At 35.5% G+C, this 23,098-nt stretch overlaps 1 protein-coding gene across 2 annotated transcripts in view; it reads right to left on the reverse strand.

Moving 5' to 3' along the window:
* Positions 1-1,849: 1,849 nt before the first annotated feature.
* The window catches only part of LOC117342339 (protein Wnt-11b-2-like), a 60,063-nt gene continuing 38,814 nt past the window's right edge, over positions 1,850-23,098 (reverse strand). The window contains exons 2-6 of one of the 2 annotated variants that reach the window (XM_033904479.1): positions 15,091-15,214; positions 9,224-9,456; positions 6,836-7,116; positions 3,476-3,768; positions 1,850-2,990 (exon numbers count right to left, since the gene is read on the reverse strand). In XM_033904479.1, coding sequence (XP_033760370.1) covers positions 2,816-2,990; positions 3,476-3,768; positions 6,836-7,116; positions 9,224-9,456; positions 15,091-15,212 — 1,104 coding nt within the window. In that variant the 5' untranslated portion in view covers positions 15,213-15,214 and the 3' untranslated portion in view covers positions 1,850-2,815. The remainder of the gene's footprint in view (positions 2,991-3,475; positions 3,769-6,835; positions 7,117-9,223; positions 9,457-15,090; positions 15,215-23,098) is intronic. The other variant, XM_033904480.1, reaches the window with a different exon arrangement.

A 23,098-nucleotide genomic window follows, 5' to 3' on the forward strand; every position in this document is an offset into this window, starting at 1 on the left:
TATCGATCTATCATCTATATATTATTTATATTATAAATAAACAAGAATCGCTCGCTTCTTCATCAGTAGATCAGCAGATGTGCTAATTTCTGCTACATTAAAGACGGTCCTTACACGTGTACGTAATGATAATTGGATATCATTATCAACAAATGTGATTTTACTGAAAATGTAAAGGAAACTGGATTATTCACAACAGGTTGTGTCACTAATGTTAGCTGTATGATGCAGTTGAGATGTTGTCAGTACTGTATCTTATTATCAACTTGTAAAGAAAGGTGCGAGTTACTTGTGTGTCGTTTGTACAATCCTCACAGTTGATGGTAGTAGTCCTGAAGTGTATTTTATCACTACTCTGAAATTAAACCACAAAAGAATGTCCAGATCGTATATAGATATAATCATAAATCCTAACATTTCTAGATACAATACAGTTACTGAGATAGTTCACAGCTATAACCTACAGATATTATATCGCTAGTGATAAGCCGTCCTTTGTAAGTGTTTATTACGAAATGCGTTTGATTTTCCTAAACTATACACATAAGCTATATTTTGAACTAATGCACGGCTAAAATGGCTAATTTGTGCTATCTATTGAACACCTGTGACGTTTTGGAATTTTGTCCGACCCTTTCAAACGTCCAAGTCACTGAGATGTCAACACTGCCGACGACAGTCATGGTGACTTTTAGGCCTACAGGAAAGTCGAGATATCAGTGATTCTTACTGTGTTTTGGTGATTATGTAATAAAACAATTATATCATGGATGTCTGTGCAAGAGTAAAGAATATTTGACCATCGGTACTGGTAATGGACTTATGTTCTTAGAACATCGGTCGATTACCAATATCTCGGGACAAATATTCTTGACTATTGCAGACACCCATGATATATTTATTATACTATACAACACAGAAAAAAATCACGATCGAAGACAATTTTTACTCGTGCCCTGACTGGGCTCGAACTCTCAGTCTATGATATCAATTAGCCTAGCACGAACGATCAGAACCCGCTAAACCCCAGGGTAATGTCCCTGTCGTATTGGCGATTCAGTGTTGTAGTATCCGCTACAAATCCAGTTAATCAAATGTTTTGTTATCAAAAAAGAAACAGTTTGTAAAAAATGTAAATTATTCAAACTTGAAACAGTTTAAAGAATATTGAATGCACTCATATGTGTAGACAGGTTTTGCTGATGTAGAACGTAGAGACAATATCAGCCGTGTACTAGATGTGACACCAGAAGTTACCAAGTAGTTAATTAATTTATTTCATTTGGTACACGTATATACATAGGGTGTCATAATTTACAATCATACTCAACAGTTGTGCTGATGACATCATATATACAAAAATATAACAACATGATCTGCAGCATTTTACAAATAGTATAAATTAAGTATCGCCTACGAATATATTACAAAACAGGTGAAAACAGATTCAAACACTACAGCTAGTGATAAGCCGTCCTTTGTAAGTGTTTATTACGAAATGCGTTTGATTTTCCTAAACTATACACATAAGCTATATTTTGAACTAATGCACGGCTAAAATGGCTAATTTGTGCTATCTATTGAACACCTGTGACGTTTTGGAATTTTGTCCGACCCTTTCAAACGTCCAAGTCACTGAGATGTATTGGCGATTCAGTGTTGTAGTATCCGCTACAAATCCAGTTAATCAAATGTTTTGTTATCAAAAAAGAAACAGTTTGTAAAAAATGTAAATTATTCAAACTTGAAACAGTTTAAAGAATATTGAATGCACTCATATGTGTAGACAGGTTTTGCTGATGTAGAACGTAGAGACAATATCAGCCGTGTACTAGATGTGACACCAGAAGTTACCAAGTAGTTAATTAATTTATTTCATTTGGTACACGTATATACATAGGGTGTCATAATTTACAATCATACTCAACAGTTGTGCTGATGACATCATATATACAAAAATATAACAACATGATCTGCAGCATTTTACAAATAGTATAAATTAAGTATCGCCTACGAATATATTACAAAACAGGTGAAAACAGATTCAAACTGGGAGTAGAATGTCAGTATCATCCCAAATACACATCTCTTCATCCAACATCACGGGAAACATCCACAAAGAAACAAGATGTCACCATGGGAACACAGGGAAGTCGCCTATTGGTTGTAATCACCACGTGGTGTTGCCATCACGTGACAAAAGGAAACCACTCCGACGTCATGTTGATATCTGCTATCTTTTGATTTTAGTCTCTTGGCTAAAAAAAACATATACCACATCGCTACCTCGCCTTATCCCACAGGTGTATACCAACACAGCACTGAGTTTTCATTATTGTCTGGGTCCTCAACTTGTTTCGATAACAAGATGAAGGTTCTATTTTAATTTTGATTATAACTAGGGGCTATGATATCAACATATCACCAATATCTAAGATTTAGAGTTCATTGCTGTTGTTTAAACATTATCGTTCATATTCAATTAGAAACATGCTATGCATACTTAGTTTTAATGCATACTCAGCATTATCCAATAAAAACATCGCAATCATATTCTTTCATATATCGTTTCTTCTACTAACTGGAAGTTCAAAGAAAGGATAAAAATGGCAGCACGTATAATATATTGCTGAACATAATTCCTTGGGAACCAAATCATTATCATCAGACCATTCCTTATACAGGGCATAGTCAGAACTAAGAATACCTGATTCCAAGAAATCACAACACAGAACTGCCTTGCAGCAATCCTCGGGTGTCTATATGGTAAATAGCACAAGTGTCTATCACTCTTGAGCACGCTGATAGGACCGTCTTATCGGCACGTGTTTAAATGCAGTGTCTTTCTGCACGTCTTACACTTAACATAACAACACCAGTAGTATTTACATTCACAACGTTCAGTGATTTCTATAGAAAAACTTTTGAATCCTCTTCCACAGCACATGGTATCACACCCTCCCCACCCGTCTCCGTTCTTCTCACATACCCTGTAATCAAATAAAACACAACATTATTGATAATAAGCTGTATATAATTAGTGTGAATCGTATATGGCGGTTTGTGTTATCATAGCTAGCATACTCAGTAACCAAAAAAGGTATATATAATAAATATATTGTAGGACTGTTGCAATAGGTATAAACATTATTGCTCTTAATATTCCGCGACCTTGGCACAAGTTCAGTTATTTGACATAGATTGCAATAATTTTTCATTGCAAGTTATTCAATATAACATTCTAATACCTGTTGGGATTTTACATGTGAATGAGTCATATTAAAACATTCATGATTTTATCTGCAAGAGAATGGTCATTATTGATTTATAATTGACGATTGAATACCTTTATAGATCTATATATTTAATATGTCGGCTACAAATTTAGTATGTACTCAAGAGACAGAGGAGAGTGTGGCTGCTAGAGTTCCATTATAACAGTGATGGACAGATTCAATATACATTGGATACGTACCTGCCTGCTGTACCAACTGACCCTGTTTTTGGATCAGGGCTACAATAATCTGGAGATTTTGTATAATATATCAGGGAATCCTTAGTTATCGATGAAATTTTCGGATTCAGCGGGAGGAATATTTTTACTCCTTTTCGTCTTTTCCTTTTAACCTCCACAGCTGTTGTATAGCGACGTTTAAGGATGGTTCCAATGGATGTGAAATCAGGAAGAGCTTTCCAGCACGTCTTTATTGAGCAGGACCCCGACACACCATGACATTTACAAGCTTTCGTGAGGCTGTCAGAAACGATCTGCAAAACAGAGAATATAATAAATATAGCTTTATTTTTTAAGTACAGATAGATTATTTCAACGCTGTTTGTTTCTGAGTCCGCGCGTAATGATTTTATTAAATATGAAGAACAAAAAATGGTAAAATTCCAAAAACACAAAATATGATTGTAAGTTGACCTATTGAAAGATTTTGGTTTGTTTTTGTTTAACGTCCTATTAACAGCCAGGGTCATTTAAGGACGTGCCAGGTTTTGGAGGTGGAGGAAAGCCGGAGTACCCGGAGAAAAACCACCGGCCTACGGTCAGTACCTGGCAACTGCCCCACGTAGGTTTCGAACTCGCAACCCAGTGGTGGAGGGCTAGTGATAAAGTGTCGGTACACCTTAACCACTCGGCCACCGCGGCCCCATATGAAAGAATTGAATATAATGGTAATCAATTGTAAGGAAATTAATATGTTAGATTTTGACATTTTTGTTTTTTGTTACAAAATTATCGTTAGTCTCTGACGGTTATAGGTTATAATATTTTCATTAAGCATTGAAATTTGTTCCCGTATATTAGATGTTAGATCTATATTTAGCTCTGACTGGAATAATGTGCCAAATATAATTCGCTTATTAGAATACAATCGGCATTGATGATTCCATGCAAATGCAATAGAAGACATCGATCGTTTTTCTGTTGAAGTCTTATGACAAGCAACGTCCTACATTTGTCAATAACAATGTTCATGACTCCTAATGCGATTTGAGTCATTCGCTCTTAATATGACATGGTACATAGGTTTATGTTTTACAAATTAGAGGCGAATGAAAATAATTGTCAAGAACTGGTGTTTGTTAGAACATAATAACACAATATTCAATAACTGCACTAAAGATACAATATACCGTATGTTATGCGTAGTAATACAGTCAAACCTGTCAATAGCGACCGCCCAAGGTATGAATTTTCCGGGGATTTTATGAGGGATGACTGCCGAGAGCAGAAGATGGCTGACAGAAATCGGTCGCTATAGAAAACAAATCAGCGACCGCCGTTCCGAAATCACCGGTCGTTAGCCACATTAGACAGGTAGTCGCTATACAGAGGGTCGTTATATAGTAAAATATCACGGGGAATCTTAAAACCGGTCGTTATAGACAGGCAGTCGTTATATACAGGGGGTCGTTAGAGCAGGTTTGACTGTATATATATTAAAAACGTGTGTGCCTCTACATAATGAGCATTGTGCCGCTATATACAATGGGGATACAATATACTTGACAATATATTTTTTTATTACAAACATAAACTAACATCTTAACATAGCATATCATGTTCGCAGGTTAAACTAAAACTGAAAATATGAATTATGTATAAGACTATTGCCTTATCTCAGTTTTATAGGCTTTAGAATATCTGCCTTCCGACCATAGTAGTTTGGTAGGTTTTAGAATATCTGCCTTCCCACCATAGTAGTTTGGTAGGTTTTAGAATATCTGCCTTCCGACCATTGTAGTTTGGTAGGTTTTAGAATATCTGCCTTCCGACCATAGTAGTTTGGTAGGTTTTAGAATATCTGCCTTCCGACCATTGTAGTTTGGTAGGTTTTAGAATATCTGCCTTCCGACCATAGTAGTTTGGTAGGTTTTAGAATATCTGCCTTCCGACCATAGTAGTTTGGTAGGTTTTGGAATATCTGCCTTCCGACCATAGTAGTTTGGTAGGTTTTAGAATATCTGCCTTCCGACCATAGTAGTTTGGTAGGTTTTAGAATATCTGCCTTCCGGCCATAGTAGTTTGGTAGGTTTTAGAATATCTGCCTTCCGACCATAGTAGTTTGGTAGGTTTTAGAATATCTGCCTTCCGACCATAGTAGTTTGGTAGGTTTTAGAATATCTGCCTTCCGACCATAGTAGCTTGGTAGGTTTTAGAATATCTGCCTTCCGACCATAGTAGTTTGGTAGGTTTTAGAATATCTGCCTTCCGACCATAGTAGTTTGGTAGGTTTTAGAATATCTGCCTTCCGACCATAGTAGTTTGGTAGGTTTTAGAATATCTGCCTTCCGACCATAGTAGTTTGGTAGGTTTTAGAATATCTGCCTTCCGACCATAGTAGTTTGGTAGGTTTTAGAATATCTGCCTTCCGACCATAGTAGCTTGATAGGCTTTATAATATCTGCCTTTCGACCATAGTAGCTTGTTATGTTTTAGAACATCTGCCTTCCGACCATAGTAGTTTGGAAAGTTTTTTTCTAACACCTACCTTCCAATCTTTTGGTAAGATTTAGTCCAAACAATATTTTATTCATTTTCAACCATATATATCCACATGGGATTGGCAAACAAGCCCAAGTTCATAGAAAGGCCAATAAATCTTCGGAACTGGAAACGACTTATTACAATATGGAATGAATAACATTAAAGTTTAACAATTAACATACATGCACACGTGGTGAATATAACTGATTGTAGCATGATTCGGGACGCCTTAATTTTTTAGTCTGTAAGTACAAGTATTGTACCTTATAATACAAAGTACAGACATTTACTATCACACAATCATTATCAAATTCAAAACAATTGATACGCAAATTTTAGCAAAACAAGTTTTCTTAATTTGATGTAATTTTTGGCAATGAAAAATATGTCCTTGTTTATCATTTTTTGGGTAAATATCATTTCTCCATGGAATTTTTTTTCAGTAAAAGAAAAATTTAACTGAAATTACATTTTTTTAGATCTGATTTGATATTAATGGTACATGATAGAAAAATGATAGTAAAAAAACTAATTTGCAATTACGTAATGGGCTTTCTCCGATTTTAAACCTTAATCGTGTATGACACATTTGAAGATGTCTACTTTAAATGTTAAAATATTGAGAGATTTTAACATTGTCTTTTTGTAAAAGAAACAAAAAATTTCATGAATATCTACAGGTAATGTATTCCATAATTTTACTTGGGAATTTCATAATGGGGTTTTATCAAATGGACTGGTACAATTGATTGACTGCGAATAAATTATTTGATTTCTTTTGAAATTTCTGATTATTTTCCTGGAATTAATTAAGTCAGTAAAATTCAGCACACCTACCTTCCGACCTGCAGCATTATTATGACGATTCATCTGTGCCTTTTTAGACGTTCTAATTTTGCCTCGTTTTGACAAAGAAGCGTCTGTAAAACTTTCACTTAGATAAAGTCCAAACTTCACATCATCCCCACATCCTCCCCATTTAAACTCGCCATCGGGGGGACTATTTGGGAGCGCTCCACAACTGCACTTAGTCGTCACACCTATACTGCATGCACGTGCAACAGAATGCACGAGCGAGGCTGACGATATAGCATATAAATATGCCTGCTCCCTTGTACCTGTTAAAAGATAATAAACAGCTTAAGGTACTTCAAACATAATAACTTGAACGTTATGTTAACAGTTTATGTAAGCTCAAATATGGTTTGACAAAGATGTTCGGCTTAGATTCTCAAAGCTCGAAATGATTTTGTTATTTAATATTCAGATTTGCTCCTTATAATTTAAATATGAGTATATCGAAAATAACTAACAATAAAGCATAATTTGATAAAAAAAAAAAATGAACAATAATATAATGATTAATATAAAATGATATTAAATAATAATAATGAAATCATCAATAAGTTCATTGATTGAAAACAAACTTATTGTCTTAGTCCCTCACAGCTCAAATAAAGTTTGAATGTTATTGAATACATATTTTTGAGGCAATTAGTTTACAAATCACTAAAGAATCGTTAATGAAAGTGAGTTGTTTTATTGGGATTAAAAAATAAACTGATTTCTTGTCAAACAATTACTTAAGTGAATCAATTCCATTTAAACAAAAAATATTTTCTGGTAAATAAGTACAGGTTAACTATGAATCATTGAATAATCTATTTTAATTCAAATAAGACGACACAGGCGTCTTTAACACATTTACGGCCTATTTTTAGTGGTATATATACATTGCAAGGCTTCTCCTTTAAACAGCCTGACACGAGAATCTTTAATACATCTCTTAATTCAATATGCAAAAAGGATGTTTTCACATGTCCTAGTGTTACTGACACATCAATGCGATACTCATTGTGTAAACGGGTCTAACTTATATGTACATGACCCATGTAAGCCCATAAAATACTAGTTACGACGTGCGGGGTATACCGAGGTAATATAGCCCGACCTGATATCCCAAGGCACCACCGTGTAGTCGGCTTTGTAAAACGATGCTGGACTGAAAAGCCATCTTTAAGTTGACACGTCATAAAATCTAACTCAACACCAAGTCGGTGCAATTTATTGTCGATATCTTTGTTAACAAAATCTTGTCAATTTGTACAATATAGTTTTATTGTGCATGAATATCCCATTGATAGAGTGGACCCACAGTAAAACGACAATAGGGTGTGTTGGATTAATTCCTGGTAAAGTGTATGGAGTTTGCCCCTCTAGGCAGGTCTTTGTCTGCTGCCCACATAAAGTTGGACGCATTGAATGTCAACGACGACAAAACATTGCTGGATCTGGAAACTTTCAGGGAGGTCCATTGTAACCAATGAGTTTATGGCGATAAGCTCCGGCACTTCACACCTTTTTCACACTACTATCACCCCCATCTCACAGACCCACCAAACACCGGTAACCAGGCAACACACTTACCCTTTGTACCCTCCAAGTATCTTATATACACGTTTGGGATATTTTATATCTGCAACTTCCTCCTCTTAAGCTAGCTAAACTACCTTCCAATGGCGATATTATTCCCGTCTAGTATTTTTTTTTAGCGTCCTAGTTTACCAGTTAGTCTTATTCTTTGTGGTTCCCCAATAACGATGTTTTATTTTCTTTTTTATTGCTCTCGTTAGCTACAGAATCAACGTTTACAAATCAACGTTTGGCAAGCATTTTTTACTGAAGCTAATTAAAATGGTTCATAAACAAATGGTTGGTTATCTTGATTTTTGTAACTGGTTACAGGGGTTCGCAATTGGATATTTTTTCACAAGAGTTCTTACTCACTTTAAGTTGACTAAAGAGGTTCAAAACAAATGCTTGGCCGTCAGGGTATTTCCTACTTTTGAAAGTTATTCACTGTTACAGTAAAAGTTTGTTTAAACATAATGATTTCTGCTTTCACATCATATTGCATATTGATGATCAACTCTTATCACACACGATGAAATGAAGTTGTATTTTGTTAAAGGAAGTCTTAGTTTATAATACAAATACTACACTATCACGAAACTTGGTCTAAGAATAGACAATTAATGTCGGTACAGGGAAAAGAATTCAGACACATTTTTTTATTAATTTATTCATTAGGTTGGATTATGCTTGAATACATTTCATATTGCGTATTTTATGGATTATTATTACACTCTATCTTATTTTATATAAAATTATATATTAAACAGTTATAAACCTCAATCGAATAAGAGAAATGTCCAAAGCACTCACCTCTTACAAGGTCACGTGTAAGACGAGGAGACTTCCGGATTGATGAACAGTTCCACCTCCTGTCACTAAACTGTGATTCGCACGTGTCTTTCGTTAGTACAGCAGCATGTGACACAGTCCCCATTAAGTCAAGGTTTTGTTTACATATCTTAATCTGTCGCTTCACCATACCGAAAGCTTTAGAACAGTTCTGGTTGCCTTGCCAAGGTTTCTGTTTACTCTGATACAAAGCTCTGAAAGACATAAAGAAACCGAACCGTAGGATAATGGCTTACACACTTTTCATATAACACTTTTGATACTGTACCGTCTTTAATATCACATATATATACTAGACAAACATCAGCACGATAATGGTTGTAACGAGGTTTAATAAGAACAGGTATACGGTATTGCTCCCTATGGTAACCAACGCTTCTATGTTTATTGTCATTACTTATGGCGAAATTTGATCAATTAATTTCGAAGTGTCAAGACCACATGTTAGTGTCAGGAACACAGCATGGACAGAAAATTTAATTATCTAGATTTTTTTTACCTGGAGGTACATAATGTGGGGTACAAACTCGGGCTAAATACTATTTACGTGAAATATGGACCATCAGACGCTATAGCGGTTTCGTGGTCGATTGGCCACACTGTCCATACGCTATGTACCATTCCTAAGTGGTGTTTTGTCCATATGATGTGACAAATGGAGGACTCCCATAAACAACTGTATCTACTTCTTCACGTCAGCATATTATCCTGCTCAACAGACAGGCGCCTTTCATCTCCCCTACATCTACAGATCGACATCTTTGGCCTAATTTGTCGTGATGAGACTTGCCTGCAGACAATACCGTTAAACACAGTATACCATGGGTGAGGAACAGTCTTAAGCATTAGCCTTTGATTAGGTTTCTTGTTAAAATGAGCACTATTTTTAACCATTCTACTATAATTATATTGACGAGAAACAAACGCCTTGTTGTGTTTCACCTGCTTTACAGCGAAAACATCGATCTTGTCGAATTTCACAAAATCCTTTTTAAGGCATACACAAGCCAATGGAGGCACGAATCCATCGATTTTGCCTCTGGTTTTTTTTTCACATGTTAGATATTCATTAATAATTGTCATCATTAAAAATATAAAATATACATTTCAGTGAAATGTTGTCAATATATTTTACCTTTTTTTATTTCCATGTTATATTTTTACCGAGAAATGTTATGTTAAGGCCCTCAAAATCACTGCCGAGGCCCAGACAACCAAAACATATGCATTATTCAGTTTGATTAATGCTTTGGATATCTTAGTCTCACATGCATTGAAAAAGATGCGGATACCTTGTGTCTATTGTACAATATATTGTCCGTCCATCTAACCTTGCTGTATGTTCAACATACGGTTTATACATATAAACGAAAGTAATTATGTTTGCGAGAATGCCTGAATAGAACTAGGGAAAGGAGTACATCGTTATATAATAAAACCTGTTCCTATCAAACAATAATTTTATGAATGAGTTAGGAATGTAATCTTTAATGCAGACAAACGTTTCCCTGGTTTTTATTGTATACACTTAGTGTCTATTATTTGTGAGCATGCCCTAATTTATATAAACATCTACACATATCAAAGCTATATACTAGATTGTAGTTTACAATGAAACGGAGAAAAAAACTAGCAGCAATAACACAGAACGTGTAGGGTTTCTGAAGGTTGGGTAATTTGTCTGTAAAGCAGGGATAGTTCTCCAATTGGCAGGTAGAGGAGTGCGCGTGTGTTGATAGCTGTATAACGATGCTCGAGAAGGGGAGGGTATATTGAGTCGGTCACGTGGGCAATGGAATGCGTCCGTGTCACGAGGTGCTAGCTCCTTATTGTTTCGATGACGTTGTTAACAGATTTGCACGTGAAATGGGGTTTGGTGTGAGGCGCTTCAGTATGGAGCTGTGAAAGCATGTGTCTTACGTGGAATCTCAAGTGGAAAAGGTGCGAATTGTTCTTCGCAATTAACATACTGCTACTAACGAGAGACACAAACCACTCATCACCGCTAACAGTACACCTAGTATCAACTGTACTGCTATAGAAACAGTCCTGTCCTGTTGCTGTGGACACACAGAAATATGCTGTAGACAAAAGTTTACTTGTAACAGCCCGATGTTGGCATTCATCATCATAAACTGTCTGTAATACATGTATCGTTTTTTATTGCCATTCATTTTGTAAACATGTGAGGTAAACATCTACAAAACTCATTTCGGCAATAGAACAAATGTCTGTGAACACGTGAGGTAGACGTCTACAAAATATATGTCGGCAATGGAACGGATGTCTTAACATGTGAGGTAAACAGGTCTGTAAACATTTGAGGTTAAAATCTACAAAATATATGTCCGTAGTAGAATAAATGTCTAACCACGTGAGGTAAACGTCTACAAAATACTTGTCGGCAATAGAACGCATTACCATATGCGAATATAAGAAAACTATAAGTCGGCAATAGAACAAATGTCTATCAAATCGTGAGGTGTACGGCGAAAAGTCGAAAGAATAGACCCGAAATCCAATGCTGAATACTAGAATGAAGACAACTAAAAAGGGGGAAAGACAAACCGATAAAACTGATCTTAGTAAAAGTATCAAATGTAGACATTTCAGATTTACGCACGTATAGGGAAAAGACACGTCCTATAAATATTATACCATGGCATTTGTTCAAGGAACAGAACTTTCTGGGATGTTTTACCGTTAGTGTCAATTAGGTTAGTTTAATGTTGAACACGCCGCATTGTATAACAAATATACAATTATATGAAATGTTACATGTAGGTGATGCAGTGTCAGAGAGGAAGCTCGTGCCGTCGCTATCACAAGCGGGAACACCTAGGATTCGCCAAGCTTCGCTGGTGGGGCCGCGATAAACCACTGCACACGCGCGTACACTCTGGGAAGGGGGGACATAAACTACCCAATAATACCCGTCATGTTATGGTATAAACTATCCGGTAATTCGCGCTCTGTTACAATATGAGCTGCCTGCCCACACCGTAAATTTCTTTAATTTGTTCCCTCTATGTGTCATTTGTAGAATAGGTCGCCAACTCGTCCTTCAGCCACGCCAGCAATGTTATGAATGAATTTGTCAGTGTGTAAATAAACTGTTGATTTAGTGTGATATTATATGACATAACTATTCTGGTAGAGCGTGATGTTATTACAACCTGTTTTAAAAGGAATTTTCAGGACAAAAAATATGGAATATTACCAAAATTTTTAACATTATGTACGTGAATAACAAGGCCGTCTTATTAATGTATATACAGTATTTATTGAAATTACCACCCATACGTACATATTTGAATAGTTTCAAGTCTATGATGTTTAACCTTGTTGAATCAAATGAAAAAGAAAAACACGAAGAAAATAAATCTGATACCGATTGTTATATCGATTGTTCAATAAAAGAGAAAAGAGTAATCGTATTTCTAAATTCAATAAGCATGTGTATGTCTACCCATCATGAAGGCTTTCTACATTCATTAATATATAGTTAAATAATACGTCGCTTTCAATTCAATTAATTAATCACTGACGAGAAGGAGCAGCTGTACGACTCCGTTATATGTTTATTATACGGCATATATTGTATATATATAAAAATAAAAACGTACACGTGTGCGTTTTTGTTTGTACAGTCCGTATTATGTAAGATATGTTTGAAGAAAGTGTATATCGATATATTTAACTAGAAGAGACGTTAAAACCGAATTATTTCGCTAAATATCCTAATCCACCAAGTATTCGAGTTAACGACACACCAGGGGATATGTGATTTAAAGGGTTTCCCGACTCGAGCGTGCATTAGCAAGCTACATCACACATCCAGCATGAGTAACTTAACCAGACTGTAGTCTGTTCCTCATCAAGTAAGACATAAATGTCTCTTTCGTGAGATTCATAAAAATGAAACAAAAGACCTGTCTCTGTTGATCTAAACGATTTGTCACAAGATCAAACTTTAACACTTGATCCTTTTTATCACACATTTAAATACGAATCCCTGGAGATATGACGATACCACACACGAATTATCAATGGTGGAAACTCCGGCCTTGAATCGAAACAATAAACAGCATGGGAGAGCATGGAATACCACACGACCTCTCGTCATCGGCCTAAAGCTCCAACACTGAGATGCATTAACTACTAATTAAGATAATGAAAACTGCAGACGGCTCGCTGTCACGTGTTATCATAAGGTAGAACTGTAGTACAATGTATTGCCATTTTGAAACAAGTTCTGTTGGCGACATTGCAGATGATGTTTGTACAGTCTGTAAAATAACACACACTGGATGTGTAACGTGGATGCCCCGTGTACCAATCACTATTATCCTCACAACAGAGGCCACCACCAATTATATAATAAGTCTACCTAGTTTTTGAATGCATTGCGATGTTTCATGTTCTAATGGATTGACCTTTGACCCCTCCGTAGAATAGCCCCTATATCGCGTTACCCTCAATCTGGTATCAGGGGCTCTTGACATGGTAATTTGAAATTCTACTTCTTTTCATTGATAACACTTTTGAAAACGCTCGTTTCGTTATTTTAGACATCAATGAAAGTATAAGTGATACTTGAAAATTTATCAAAACGAATTATCAAACGGTATGTTGTTGAGCTGGAGTAGATCATCGCTTCAGCTCGTCATAAATAAGGCACTTGAGATGTTAGTCTGAGTGGTCCGCCTTTCACGGCGATCCTATGTACACAGACGAGCGACATCAAAGTCATAACACAAAACCATTGAGAACAGCTATTGTCGATTTATCGCTCAATGGAAAGTAGTGGGGTGGCCACTCAGAGCCTAATGGCAGGTAAAAGGATTGATCTTCCGATTTGATCGCCTGTAATATCTTCTAAATCTTCCATATGCATGTAAGCCAAATTTATAAAATTGATACCCTCCATATTCTGTCAAAATCAATTGTGATAAAATGTAGCAATTGTCAAAAGTTACCATGAATACAAATATTTTATGTTTTCTCAAAAGTAATGTTTGATACAAAATAAATATATATAATTATGTTGTCAAAACTTTTGATACAAATATCTGCTCTACCTTCTTAACTGGTAACGTGGAAGCATGTACCCACTATATACTGCTAATAGTAAGCTTGTATACATATATGTTTCCGAAGATACATTACAGGCCAATCACAGCAGTATATCATTATAATGTAGTATAACATATATTTATATTACTGTATTTTCTAGTACTGTTTACATATCTTGTGATTGCATTTGTATTATCTGTGTTTTACATAAAGGGGAGGATTGTCTCGAAAATTTGACATTTTTCATTGTCGATACTGTTAGAATTACTTCTTTGCCCAATATATATATATATCTAAATTTTCCTTAGATGATATAAAAAACATAAACAGAGTTAAGTGGCTATGTTGTCATAGATTGTTGCCACAAATGATTGATGAATTCAACATCTTAAATAGTATGTTTAGCGCGAGAAATATATTGCTTAGATTTCAGAGAACCACATACAACTCGTGCAAATTACATGAAACTAAATGTATTGTTATCCTTGCCTTTGTGCTTAATTTGAAGCTAGCTTGCATTAATGTAATCTTCACAAGACTTATCATTCTCAAATAATACTTATTTTTAACCCTGGTATCTTACGTGTGTCGATCCATCACCCCCTGTGACCCTCTTGTTTAATTTATATAGCCTGTTATCAGAAATCAATGTTTATAACTTCCAAGTCTTGAGCACTACACTTGTATCACACAAAGAGTCTAGGGGATTATTCATGACAGCAAATATTCTCATTACAAATCAAAGTGTTTACACTTGTTGGCTGTTCATATCCTCATCGAGGGAGTTACACCTGCTCATGCCCAATATGTTGATATTTTTTCTCTCGTCCGCGACAGTTTCTATCTTCTCCAGACAACGATTTCTTATTTCCATACCTGAAAAATGTTTTATATTTGCTGGTAGTTTATTCTCTCCATATCCAACAGGGGTTTACTTCTTCTATACTTTACAAACCCTATCTTCCATAGCTAGCTGTTTATTTCTCCCAATAAGATGCAAAGCTTAATCACTCAGTATACACTGTTGTGGTTTGTTTTTATTTACTTTTGTTTTTTCGTGAAATTGCTTGAAAATTTGTTCAGGGTAAAAAAATTTGAATATTTGTTCAGATTTTTAAACTCCGAATATTTGATTTCTTATAACGTAGAGCTCCTGAATACATCGTGTATTCTTATATATATACAACTCGTCAAACGTTCTTAGCGCTTTAGTCGCATCTTCGCTATACTTCGGTCTGAAGAATCGCCAAGATGCGACAAAAGCGTTAAAGGCGTATGTATTACTTCGTCCGTAGGGAATCATATTTAACAATTTCGTAAGGAAATCATTGAAGGTCTTTATGTAAATCTAACACGTTATATTAACTGAAATCAAAACCGAACTCACGAATATTATCATTATCACAGTATTGGTGTTCATCTGCAGAATTTAAACCTACAAAATATATCATAATATAAAATAAAGTTTATATATCTTACTACGGAATGAGGATCTCCATATCATTGGAGAGACTTAATGATACTTCTAGCACCTATTGCACCCTGACACCAATCTCACCCTGGCACATAATGCAATCTGGCAATTATTGCACCCTGACACCAATTACATCCTGATTGGACTTGTACCCTGGTATCGATAGCACTTTGCCACCAATTGTACTCTGACACATATTGCACCCTGGTAAATAATGAAACAGTTGGCATATTTATCTGTTGCGTTCCTACATATTTTTCTACAACTTCCTTACTTGTTGCCCTTTTGTAGGCGTTTACCTGTTTTCTACTGGGTTGCCCTCAATGAGCCTGTTATATTGACGAGCTGTCGAGACTACGTCAAATAGTTATCAGTTTATTTATATAATGAAAATAACCTTTAACATAAATAAAACAGTAATATTTTTCAATATGTATTACTTTTAAAACTCATTGACGTTGATTATGATAAATAAGTACATGAAGTTTTATGAAATTATTTTTTTTAATTCAAACATAAACAACCCGAACCTGATTAGCGCAGGAAGATGCTTAGGTAAGAATCACCTGCAGGGCAGTAACCTATCAGTGATGTTATCCTAACTTCCTAGTTCTCGGGCACATTATCAGACACAAGGTTCCAGAAATACTTCTATAGATCGAGACATTTGGCCATGCTATCCGTCCCCTCTATCAATATAAGGGCGATAGCGCATTGCTTCTCCACAGCGTAGCTGATTAACTAAAACATCTCCGAGCGTTTTGCAATAAAATCGCAAGATACACTTGTGATGACGATTAAAAATAAATCATTTCAAATTAAGTCAAAGTACAACTACACAGCAACATCTTGAATAGTTTAATGTAAAAAAAAATTGGGCCGTGTGTGTTACTACAGGTTATACTTCACAGGCGAGACACATCTTAACAGGACCAATTCCCGACCGAGAACCGCGGAGTTAATTCGAGAGAAAAGGATTTGTAGAACATAACATATGTAGCCCGATCAAAATACCGCCACTAGTCGCCTGCTTGGAGTTAAGTATTCCATCATCAAACTATATGGGATATTTATAAAACTAATATATAAATCAAATCAAATATGCTTCATTCATTTACAATGTTAACCAGATGTGAGCTGTTAACCACAAAGACTGTGCTAGGGCTGTCCAGACATAAGGCACGCGCGTGAAAACAGCGCCCAGTAATGCTACATATCAAACAGGTTCGAGCTACTATGTTGTCTAACATACCATCATTTAATGGTAAATATATTAAGTCCCAATATAATGTTATTAAATCATTGACGACTCATTTAGAGACTTAGAGACTTAAAACGGATATATTTCAGCCATATTAGGACGATTTATGTATCTAGATCTGGAAATGAATAATTTATCATATTCTTTAAATGATATTGTTTACGTTCGATTTCAAAGTAAATACTTAAAATTTATTTCTTATTTTTTAAAAAAGCATTTGGATATAAAGCCGTCCTCACTAGATCCGTTGATCGTTAACGATATTTTCTGATCTGAAGCTGTTGTGTTACGACGCCATAAGACTCCATTACTAAATTAAATATACATCAACACTTATCCATAATAGGTTTGATATCTACATTAAGACCAGCATACTTGACTGGAGTCTTCTGTTTTTAAATTTTTATGTATTTTTGATATACTTCGTGAATTTCAACGCTCTACCACATCCTAAGATAACTTCCATTATCTTTTTATTTTAAAAATATTATCTAAAGACTATCTATGCAAAAAAATGAATGTGTGACGATTATACGGAAAATCCTATGGGCATCCCCTACAAGCAATTTTGAGCTGTAAAATATGTTCAAATGTTCTACTTAGCCTTTGTACAAAAATAGGAAATGCTATGGATTTCGTATATACTTCAAATAAAATTGATTTGGAAATTCCATCCTGACTATGTAGTACCGAAATCATCAAACCAACAATAGCATGAATTGATACGATCCGAGGGTAAACATGTTTTTATCATTACTTGGTGTTCAGATAATATAACTATACATATTGTCAGCTGATAATAGTGATCTCTCATGTTGACGTTATATTTAAGGATTAAATAAATTTATTTTTTATTTAAATGAGGTATAACACAAACGGAGCGGTTTCTGATGAGAGTATACTCCAGTTTTTTTTTGCGTTATAACTCCATAACATGAAATGTATTCGAATGAATCCTTGTAATGTAATTAATATACACGATCCCTTTCATTGACGAACTCTTTTCTCTTAGAAATAATCACGCTGCTGTATCAGCCAATCAAACAGGACGTTACGAACGGCGACGTCATTTTTTATGTTATGGTCTGATAACATAAATATTTAAGCCAATGAGAATGCTTGTTAAGGGCAATACCAAATTATATAGCTATATTCATTATATTAATTGAACATGGAACAGTACAAGTATTTTTACATACTGGTAGATACATTTCATTGCTGAAGATATTTGTTATCAAATGTCTTTGATAAAGTAGGCCTTGCTTAGTTGAATAAGTATAAACCTAACTTATTAAACACGATCAGCATATTTGTATATAAGTTTGTAAAACAATATACGATTGTCGTGGTAAGAAATGTTCAATGGGATGCTAACATCTCAAGAGGTAGTGTATTACACATCAGCGTCACATCACGCCGAGTGCCAAAGGGATCCCTATCAGATAGGGGACGCCGGAACATTCTTCCACGAACGATAGCATTGGCGCATAGAACTACACGAATTTGAAGACCTCTCTATCGATATTAATTTAAAGAAATCGTTGTTGGCTGAGAGTAACTGTACACTACTTATCAGTTGTTGAGATACCGTAAACTTTTGTGATACCCGCCCATCCACGTGCCTTCGATAGAGATGCATATTAAACGTGTTTTATATGCACTGTGATTTGTTTCTTGTCTGCGGGTTAATGTTCTAACAATGTTAAGATAACCCATGTTACAACAGTGTCTAGTCCATTAAATCCAATGTTGCATGCAGACTGATAACTTCAGGGCTATCCCTTTTAAATGTTCACCAACGAATTTTAAATATAGATTAGTTCTTAAACATTATGTTTCTGTTATATAAATATACTTTTAATGAGTCAATGTTCGTTATGAGAGCGAATATATATTGGTATTTATGATATTGAGGATGTATATGTCCTTTTCAAAACTAGAAAATATTCTTTTAATGCTCAAGAAAATGTCGCTATGATTCTCAAAAGAAACACTTACGAAAAATACATTCCTTGATTCATTAGAATTTTTTAAGGATACATAAAGGCATTGCAAAACATTATAAAAATGTTCGAGTAAAACTGAAACTTGTAGACAATACCAAAATGTGACAAAAGGAAACACAAAGACATTAAACAGGAAGACAGCAAGACCTCCAATAAAAAAACCAGTCTCCAATAACTATGAGTTCACAAACAGTGCAGGTTTCCTGCTCGGCACGCAAAACTGTCATAATATCAAAAGTACATATATTGCCGAAGATCTAAAAAAAAACATAGGTCTTAAGTATGACACATTGAAATATCTTGGGTGGACTTTTAGCCGTGATAACAAACGTGGGATTTTTCACGCTCACGTAGATTGAAGATTCTCTGGTTAAAAACATTATTTGAATAGTTCGAAAACCGGAAATTGTAGGTAAATTTCAATGACAAACAAATTCATTAGTAACATTATCTCAATAGTAAGACGGTTATGTTACTTTAGTAACAAAGTTTGTTGCCTTTTTCAGTTGGATCGCTGATCCGGTGTTAGACATGTTGAGTGATTCGTGCATGCTAAATATTTCTTCTGTGACAAACTTCCAGATAAGTGACACACTCTCCGAGACGGCCTACAGAGAGATTAGTATAAGTTGTTTCTCAATCCTCGTTAAATAAATATGTATAACCAAACTCACGTCTTCTCCTATACTACACACATCTCTTATTGCAATGTTCGCTGTCATACGTTTCCGATATCACTACACCTGGTGTCATATTGCTAGTTATTAGATCATTAACGGTGATGACCGATCATAACAGCTTATTCAATATCGCCTTTGTAAGGTGAAATTCCACTGTTAACACTCAAAAACGGAAAAGGTCAGAACCAAGGTCACGGGAAGAGATCAGTGTCACGTGACGTCAACAATAGATCCGCACCAACGCTAGGATTTGATTAGTTCACGTTGCATTTATATTGCAGCGCTGAAATGATATTGTTTCCATTTTTCAAACACAAAATGAATATTCCTGTCAAGGCATCAAATAATTTACTTTTTGTTATCTCATGTATGTTTGATTTAGAAATGACCGTTCGCCCTCGGAGAAGGCGTGTTATCCACGGTATGTAAGTTGGCGCTATCCCACACAATAGAATTTAACAGTTTAGATATAAAATATTTCAACTTCAATGCAGTGTTTCTTCACTGTATATAATCATTAAGTAAATACATTAAAAGCAGGTTGTCTTTTTATATACAATTAACATTTTATTTTTAGGATTAAGGTTTATGCGTAAGAATAAAAAGAGTAGGATGAACAACGTCTGTCTGTGTCGGTTTTCTATGGCTTGGCTGTAATTAGGTTTTGAAGCAACGTTTGGTTATTGCCACATTAAACGATTGCTGTCAGCGATAGTAGGTACACGTTTATAGTTACATAATGGGAAACTAACGACTGGAGTTCCAAACTGTCGAACATCAAAACGTCTTCATCACACGGAATTCCTATCAAACGCCATATGTAAATTACTCACGGTACCGTCCATTCATTTCCGGTTGGAAAGTAAAATATTTCATCCAATATACCAACAACGCCAAGCTCAAAGCATTCGTCAGACAAATTAGAAACATTTTGTGTCCAAAAAAACGTCATCTACGAATTTTACTCAAAAATTAACATGGGTTTGGGAAGAGTACCCATCACATAAAATCGTACCATGGAATAAGAATGACCAATACAAAACAAGAAAAAAAAACTGATACATCTTCCTTACATTTTGAAAAATTTCTCACAAATGCATGCCGTCTTTGTCTATAATGACTAAAGTGTTATTTGCTAAAAATTTTCAAACGTTGCAATTTTGGTTACATTGGGTTAGAATCATTCGTAGATTGTAAAATGATATCATTTTGGTTTCTAAAACGGTTCTCATATCTTTGATTGTCAGTAACATTGACATATATTACCTGAAATTATTAGTCTAACTTTGTTCATTCGGAGTGGAATCATTAATTAAATGCAAACGAAAATAGCGGTATCGGTGTCCGATATTTTTCAGCAATACATTGCAGAATAAAAAAACATTTTCTCAAAACATGGGAATTGTGATAAGAAATATTAGAAATTGAATAACGCATGATGCCGATTTTTGCCTGTTTTACTGACTAAAGACCTAAGTATCTATAGCTAGTCTTTAACACTAAAACATTGCAGATATGTTGGCCGCTTGGCTTGGTGTAACTGCTTTGACAGGTCTAGTCTAGTAGCCATCAATCTCCCACTGCATCAGACGGCGTAATTGGCCACTCTTTGATACCATGTAATTGGTGAGTTAAGTCATGTGATGACTTTACAATAGCTGCAGTTTCTCTTCTCTTAATACACAAGACTACCTGACGCAAGGGGCGATTATTTTATAATCCTCGAATTAAGTAAGATCAGAGAGCTGCTGATAGTGGCGCAACTCATGCATGCCCTCCGACTACAGCTCATAACGAGACCTCACGGGGATCAGATGACAAAAATCGAGATAGCAATATAAGCTCGTACCGTGCGAGACCTTGACGAGAGTTGGGTCGTCCAACCTTAACCCTTGTGCTACTCAATCATGTCTGCCAGTATTGCGTTGTATAGTGATATGTACAGAACTTATCTGCTACCGCAGTCGGTTTAACCATTATGTAACGGGTGTCTCCAGATTCCAAACATCCTCATCTGACCTTTCATACTTGTTATGCTATTCACATCTTTTCGTGTTATCCATGGACGATGACAGCCCTGTATCAGGTGCGTGGCGTACATGAGGTAGCACCCTACTATAATTCCTTACCCCGTCTACAGGTTTCGATAGCAGGTTTCATTCACGGGTTACCAGCAACCACCTCACGGGTCGCCAGATAGGCATTCACCAGACCTATACCGTTATGAACAATCACCAGGCCCATACCGTTATAGAAGCCTTTTTATTACATTGTTACCAGTGAAATATCGAAAAATATTTATTCTATAAATGTTATATTTTCACTAGTGAAAAATGTCGTCTTTCTCATTTTTTTACTGATTTGACCAATCGCAACGCTGCTTACAAACGACAATGGGAAAATAAAAGCTGACCCGACATACTTTGCTATAACATGTAATAAACAGATTATCTAATAGTATCTTCAGTAATACCAAAATTACTGAATACAGTAGATATCCTCCATTTATAATAATATCACAAAATCCATCAATTGAAGAAAGTCTTTGAAAGAGATTTCTGTCAAAAGACGAATTAAATATGTGAATATATATCCTGAAAATATATACCAAAAAATGTATTTTTTCTTTTTCTTTTTATGATAACGGAGACAAGATATATCAAACCGTAACTATCTCAAACCCGACAAAAAAAGCGGGGGGGAGGGGGGGGGGGGGGGTAAATACTAATAAATATAGATTGCCAGACCCTTAAAACAGTGCAAGGTGAATAAGACCGGGTGTTCTGAAAGAATAAGCGTTCTCTGCTTCATGGACGACACTCGCCATGCACATGTAGGTCAAGTTCGAGTTAACTATCTCAAAACTAGAACTACGGTTAACGATTTCAGGAATATGTTATGAATATGTTTTCGATAAGACATTTAAAAAGTATACATTCCATATTTTTTGCAAAAAGTTATATGGCAGTTGTCCTAGAATTGTATGTATAGGATACATATAGCACGCGAAGCATGCAGAAGACAACCACAAACGTTACACTGTTTTACAGGTAACACACAAGTGGAATTACGTAACGCTTCATCTGATCGAGCCGGATATGTTTTTTATGCTAACGGTTACATAGGTAACGTCTAAGATGGTATCACATATTTGATACACCGATAAAGTTATTATGGGCTGGGGGTCCTGCTGGTAGACAAAATCAACCTTATTTTAAGCTAGGTTTTCGCGTCGTTGGATGGGTGTCGTGAATTGAACGTTAGATACACGTATCGGATCAAAGCAAGAACAATGACTAGTAATGATATTGTGAAAAAATAAATAGTCTCGACACAAAA

Source organism: Pecten maximus, chromosome 14 (genome assembly GCF_902652985.1).
Source record: "Pecten maximus chromosome 14, xPecMax1.1, whole genome shotgun sequence".
Classification (NCBI taxonomy): Eukaryota; Metazoa; Mollusca; class Bivalvia; order Pectinida; family Pectinidae; genus Pecten; species Pecten maximus.